General features: G+C 33.8%; 1 protein-coding gene across 1 annotated transcript; it reads right to left on the bottom strand.

Annotated features, from left to right (window-relative positions):
- Positions 1-407: 407 nt before the first annotated feature.
- Positions 408-5,645, bottom strand: LOC134719526 (uncharacterized). Its single transcript, XM_063582520.1, has 2 exons — positions 5,555-5,645; positions 408-1,211 (listed from the first exon to the last, which is right to left on the bottom strand). Exons 1-2 carry the CDS (start codon positions 5,571-5,573, stop codon positions 841-843), a joined length of 390 nt encoding a protein of 129 aa, XP_063438590.1. The 5' UTR covers positions 5,574-5,645; the 3' UTR covers positions 408-840.
- Between the last annotated feature and the right edge of the window lie 1,956 nt (positions 5,646-7,601).

The following is a 7,601-nucleotide window of genomic DNA, read 5'->3' as shown; positions in this document are numbered from 1 at the left end:
ATTTTATAAATGAATATATGATATACATCGGTGCAACAGACACACAGGGCTTGTACATTTATATATTAATAATAGTGAATCGTAATATATCAGATGTTAGCCATTAGGTTTCATGATTTGGCTAAGTGAATTAAATCCCTGAATTCTCTTTATTGTACATTATCTCTTGTTTTCCAGTTTTTCTTCTTGTTTTGTGTGTTATTGTGGACATTTTGTTTTCTCGTTTGAATTAAAATTTTGGAAACACTATTATTATATGCACTATGTGTATCTTCTTTGTCGGGTTGTTGTCCATTTGACACATTTTCAATTTCAATTTTCAATTTTAATAGAAATAAGTTCGACTATACCTTGTTTTGAATGAACAGATACTATGAAGATCTAAAAAGGCAGACGTATGTGTTATAATGTATTTTTATTTTTAAACATTCATTTATTGGTGATATTTAATTTAATGTAATGGATCGTTTGACACGATAAAGTGGTTATTCAAACTCACTTACAATTACTTCTAATTTAGAATAGGCGGTAATTTTTACAAGACATTAACACAATAGTTTAAGTTATAGATACAATGGATAAGCGCTGATTCGTGAAAAAACAAACCATTCGCCCTTCGGGCTCATTGTTTCTTTTTTCAAGAATCAACGCGCATCCATTGTATCTATATCACAAAAACATATTTAAAAAAAAATCATATTTCAGATAAACTTGTACTCCATTTTCAATTTAATTCTTCAATTAATCCATTCATTAATGAATCGCAACCAATTTACCACCTTTTATTTATTTGCAAATGGTTGATTTCATCTTTATCTTAATTAAGTTTTTATACCAATTCTAACAGCAGCAACAGCAACCCTGAGTCTCGCTTTTCGTTCGGTTAGAATCACCTTCTAATAAACTGACATCTTGGAGTTCAATCTCCGAATTCGTTAGTAGTCTTGTACTTGAGTTATAAAAACTCATTCTGAATGAAGAAAACAAATTTATAGGCTTTGGTTGTTTATCACGTGGATGTTGAGCAGTTCTAAATAAGCCATGTTCACGATTATATTGACTCATTCTAAATGCAGGAACATGTTTGTCACCTTGGTTCAATTCGGCTACATTATTTCTGCTTGCGGACGGCTGATGATCGGTACGATGTCCCCCTGTTGTCGAACCATACATGATTATTTGGTTATTGGCCATTGAACTCGCAAATCGTCCTGAAAAAAGACAGATGATGAAGTTCTATAGGATATCTTATAAAGACAAAGCATGCATGCCCTGATCAACGTTAAAATTTGTACCAAAATTATTGGTTCTCAATTGTAAAAAACAAATGCTGATATGCTTTTGTATAGTTTTAAGCCGTTTTGAATGAATCTTTAATATTATCGGTTAATAGTTTTAATACAATTGTGTCTATATATTTTATTTATCATACAAATATCGAAATGCGTTTTTAAGGTTTGTTTAATTGATTTAATAGCTCCATCGGTTAAGGGGATAATCTAAATTCGTCCGTATTTAAAACATTCTAAAAATATACTTTTTACAAAACTTTGAATTTTTGGAAAAAAGGATTTTTCATCTCAGGAATATATTACCTCAGATGTAATTGGCAAAACTTTTAGGAATTTTCGGTCTCCAACTTTGTACTCTATTGGGCCTTTTAAACATTTTTTGATTCGAGTGTCACTGAAGAGTCTTCTGTAGACGAAACACGCGTCTGGCATAAATATAAAATATTAATTATGGTATATATGACGAGTTTACTTCTAATCTTTTTACATGGATAAATAAGAGGCAAGTACAATTATATACTTGGTTTGCTTGCAGTAACTTATTATTTTCTGTGCGATACAACATTAAAAAAAGATAATAAAACAGAACAAATATCTCAACAACCACACATCTACCTGTTCTACACTAAATCATTACAATATAATTCAAATGATATATTATGTAAAACGTGCCGTACGTAGAAGTTACTATAAGCATCTCGATACATATTATTCAAGTATCAGACTCATATATGACTAGAGAACCCCACCAAAAATACCGCATTCGATATGCCCGTGCATTACTTTCCAAAGACTTATATATCGATACTAATCAAACTAGTTCAACAAACCTAATCTTCAAATTTGTTCCGCAAACCTGTTCCACAGTTACTAAAGACAGAAATAGATAAGGAAAAATCCAAATATAACGGAATAGAAATAAATGTGTAATTGACCCAACTTATCAAGTTTATCAGTAATTATTCCTTTTGTTGATTGTAGATGATTACTTGAACTTGAAATAGACCCGTCTAGTAGCGGGACGCCCTCTCTTTATTAAGAGAATCGTTATGATTTCTTACTTTATACTTCAAATGACTATTAACCAACACCAGATGGTATATCCTAATAATTGTAAAACTTCCTAGATCAAGGTTCAAGGTCAACAACTTTGGTTTCAGTTGACAACTCCAGCTTTATATTTTTAGAACCGTTGTGATTTCAAGTAATGACGTGAACCCTGGCTAGATGCAACAGGTAGAACGCAACGTCGTTGCTCCTGCGGCATTCGCAACATTATCCGATCCAGTAGCTGCATTTGAAATTCCGCAAAATATGATGACACTTGCAGTCAAATAGTTTCAGCAAGGTCTAAAAGTTGGAACCTATTGAGCGTTCCAATAGTTCAATACTTGCAGTTAGAAAAATAGTGAAACTGTAACGTGCCTATTTTATATAGAAAATGATCATCACTAGTGGGCGTGTCATAATGGACAACTTCCTAGGTCAACTATACACATAACTAACAAAAGTGCTTTATATCAGCAAATCAGTATACATTTTTTTACCACACGTTCTTCACAGTCAGGCCCACAGAGAGGGCTGTTATCTGGATGATGTCTAGTTTACATCTATTTCTAATACTTAGTGCCAATGAAAACGCAACAGTAAGTGTTTTAGAAATAACATTTTTATAAAAAATAATATTTTGTTTACAGTAATTGTAAAAGACAGTTAATAGGTTTATCCAAAGATAAAACTCAACCAAAAATGTTTAATTACCACGATTCGAATGCAATACATTAATGCAACACAACGCTACAATTCACTAACTCACAGTCTAAATGACGAATGTGTCCACCGCGTGCTGCAACGCAAGCTCTACCACGAATTGGCATTGTCCTGACCAGACGTCGGATACGGTGTTGTGGAATGTTTGTCCATTCTTCTCGCAATGCAATTTCGAGTTGGCGCAGCGTAACTGATGGTGGCTGTCGTCGTCTTACGGCTTGTCCAATTTGATCCCATAAGTGTTCTATTGGATTCAAATCCGGCGAAAAGGCTGGCCATGGTAATGTCTGAACATGGTTGTTGTTGATAAACGCAGTTGTGAGTCGTGCAGAGTGTGCACGAGCGTTATCTTGCTGTTAATATTAACATATTGATGTCCAGCCATGAACGGTATAACGGTCGGTCGTAAAACTTCATCAATGTAGCGTTGAGCGTTTAAATTGCCATTGATAGTGATGAGAGGAGTTTTATGGTTGAATGATATTCCTCCGCATACCATGACACTACCACCGCCCCAACGATCTGTCTCTTGGATACACGAATCTGCATAGCGTTCTCCTCTTCGCCTCCACACACGAGTTCGTCCATTACTACGGCGAAGATGGAATCTTGATTCGTCCGTCCATAATACAGTTGTCCATTGCCTGTGTGGCCATCTCTGACGATGTTGTGTCCATCTTAAGCGATTTTGGCGTCGTACTGCTGTCATCATGTTACCACGGAAAGGCCTCCGTGCCCTCAATCCACTGCTGTGCAAACGGCGTCTTACCGTGTTTGCTCTAATTTGTCTCCTATGGACGCCGACAGTCTCCCGTGCTGTTTGGACAGCCGTACGGAATCGATTGCAGATGCTGAAGACGAATGTATCGGTCCTGGTGGGCAGTAGTTGCTTTCTGTCTTCCGGGACGTGGTCTATCATTCAAAGACCCAGTTAGGTTGAATCTTTGGATAAGTCTGGTAATTGTTGAGGCTGAACAATGCATTCTGCGTGCAATTTCACGACTTGAAATGCCTCCTTGCACCTTGCCCAAAACTTCATGTCTCTGGTTGTCTAAAAGTATTGGCATCTACGGCTTAGTTTATTGCAGCGGCTAACAAAAAAGGATGGGATAGTTCAATTCTTAAGCGAGGCTTTCCAAAACACACAATGAGAAATTCTAATATGACGTGCTTCTTTCGCTTTGTAAACAACACTGTGTGAAAATTCTCGATATATCTATACTTAGCGCAGACTTGGAGATATATATAATAATGGATGTTACAATATACCTCCCACGTAAATCCACATGTATTTGAACCTACATAGCAAACGCTTTGCCAATTTATTGTATTACTAATTTTAATTAAACAAAAAGCATTACAGAACTTTTATTCTTATTCAGATGCATAATAAAAAGAATTAATGTACTGCAACTAGTTTTGTTTATTTCCTAAATATAGTAACACTGTATATTTTGTGCAATGTCAATTTCATCATGGAACACTTTCTCTACAATGAGGGGTTCATTAAGGGATGCAAATAAGCTTGATATTTATGTTACGATTAAAAAAAATATCAATATACTAATTTAAGTTGCAGTATAAAAACAATATTTAGTCAATATCACAAAAATAAAAACTTTTTTGTAACCAACGAAGTTCGTATTATATTGTATTAAAATGGAATTCTGAGGTTTTCTATTCTATTGCCTTTGATTCAGCGAGTCAACATGGCAGCTCCTTCTTTACGAAATGTCAATTTTAGATTTGACGGAAGCTTACGAGAAAACATGTAAATTAAAAATCGGAAATATTGGGTTTGAGAATTAAACATATTTTTTTTAGCGGTTATTAACGAAATAATTAATGCAAGCTAAAGATGTATAAGAATATTTGAGCTTCATCTAACAAGGAGTAAAAAAGAACAGCTCCACAGACGGCTTACCAAACCCCGCTTCAGTATTTAAATTAACTTATTTGTCCTATTAGAATCGAAATAATTCATGGAAGCCATAGATTTGTTGTAAATTTACACATGGCCTGGGCCGTGATATTCGTTAATTTTATCCCTTGCTAACGCTCAGGATAAAATTCGAATATCACGGCCCAGGCCATGTGTAAATTTCCAACAAATCTATAGCTTCCATGAATTATTTCTTAAATCACTCGTGCGTTAAATAGCGGTGCACTCGACTTATCCCCCTTTTTTGTAACCAGCACGTAACTTTTTTTCTAAAATCATTCAAGCGTAAAGATTTCGAAAGAAGTCTGACGATTCATTTTCTATCCGATATAGGTAATCATTTTAAAAAAAATGATATATTTTAAAATATTTGAAATTTACAAGTGTTGCGTTTTTATTGGCACTCAGTATATATGAATCACTTATCGCTGCGAGCATTGTGTTTCACAAATTTTACAACACATGTATTTATATCGAATTGAAATGGACGTTTGGTTTCAGACAAACAGGATAAAACATAAAGTAGTATACAAACAAAACAATATTTTACCGTTTTCGGCATCCTCCATCTGCGGATGATAGATGATTGGAATGATAACCAAGTTTTTACACAAGTGTTTCGTATTCGTAATACTTTTATCAATGTGTCCCATTCAGGTGGTGACCTTGATTAGGATTTTTGACACACATTTAAATTTTTAGGTTCTTATCTTATAGATAATATAAATAGTTATACTGAATATTAAGGTCGACATTTGTTGTGACTATCACTTTGTTTACATGTCCGTGAATATATAATATAATGTTAATGTTGTTTTCGATATTTTGACGTTGTGTGATAGTGACATGACAGAAGAGTGATGTTTGTGTGGTTTAAATTAAAATAATAGCTCTGTTCTATCAATGAAATGTTAGCTAACTATAACACCGGATTTAACTCATCATTTTATATATAAAGAAATGTCTGTCTTAATGAAAGTTGTTTCAAATCGTTTGATCTGTTCGTGCTTTTGATTTTCCTTTTTGATAGAAAAAAAATGACAACAGTACTGAACACCAAGTAAAATTAAGAACGGAAAGTCTCTAATCAAATGGCAAAATCAAAAGCTCAAACACATTTAAAGAATGGATCATATTCCTGACTAGGTATAGGCATTTTCTTATGTAGATTTGCTAATCCTTGCTGAGAGTTGCAAAGGTTCTGACGATATCAACATGATACAATACTGCATTTGTATTTCGTTTTTGCTTCTGAAATCGCATAAAGTTTCTCATTACTGCAGTTCTGATATAACAGATAACGTTTCGTTAAGTGCATGATAATGCGTTTACAGAGTAGAACGCCACATATTATGATGGTTATTTGAGATTGTCACTACGACGTAAATGAAAACAAGTGAAAGGAACAGTTTTCGTTCTAAAGAGTTGAAAGAACCATTTACTATATTGCACGGAATGTATCGATCACATTCACAAAACGAAGCAGACGTCCCTAATGGTTACAATTTCGGAGACTTCGATGCTGGTTCTGGGTGAAAAGGATTTTAAAAAGAAATGAATGTGAATAAACAATAACTAAGCATCAATGCAAGTGGCGTTCTACGCGGTATGAAATGAGTTTTAAATGATGTGATAATTATTTCATTCTTAACCTCTTAAAACAAATCGTTTTTGTTAAGTACGGGAATTCAAAGAGGTGACTGAGAAACAGACATGTAGACAATAAAGTCCCCCGAACTTCATCTAATCCATAAACGGCATTCTGTTTCCAAGTTAATATATATGGCAACATCTGTTTTAAGGTTCTCGTGATATTCCTTAATCAATTGCATTACACAATGCAACTTTTCATTCATGATGACATGATGTCCCACAATAAAGTGATCAGGTAAATGAAATAAAAACTTGATAAAAGGCGTGTTTTCATGATACTACAGGTAAAATTGTAATTATACGTATTGAATGCTTTTTTTGTAATGTTATAGGGTTGTAAAAGCGTTGACCGTGTGCACATCTTTAGTATGAAACACCTCCGCGCTTCATACAAAATGAACTTCGGTCAACGCTTTTACACCCAAATAAATTTACAAAAAAGAGCATTCAATTCTTAAATTAAAAAAATGGAAATACATACACTGCAAAGAAATCTATATTTGCATTGATTATGATTTCATAAGCATCCTCGAAAAATTTGATCAATATTCAATCCTACAAAAAAAAAGTATTTTACCAAAAGTTGCTACAAGACAATTGCTTTTAAAAATGAATGATTTTTTTATTTTTTTTATTGAAATTAAAGTATGAATATAAAACAATGGTATAAAAACAAATAAACAAAAGGTTTCATAAGTCATAAAATAACACAACTCTTTATGCAGCAACATTTTTTACATGATTGAGTTTGTGAAACTGTTATGTTGGTACTTTCAAGTAAAGAGTCTGACTCGTTAGTACATCTTTTTAATTGCATAGAAGTGTTATCGAAGTGAAATGTAGGAATATATTTATCTTGATGGCCATCATTATTGTCTTCATCTGAGCTGTAGTCATTGGCGTCTAATTCGTTGCTGATGCCATCCATTGATGACGACTTGCAT

Source organism: Mytilus trossulus, chromosome 5 (genome assembly GCF_036588685.1).
Source record: "Mytilus trossulus isolate FHL-02 chromosome 5, PNRI_Mtr1.1.1.hap1, whole genome shotgun sequence".
Lineage (NCBI taxonomy): Eukaryota > Metazoa > Mollusca > Bivalvia > Mytilida > Mytilidae > Mytilus > Mytilus trossulus.
The sequence above is the reverse complement of the archived record's forward strand: the minus strand, read 5'-3'. Positions and strand labels throughout refer to the sequence as shown.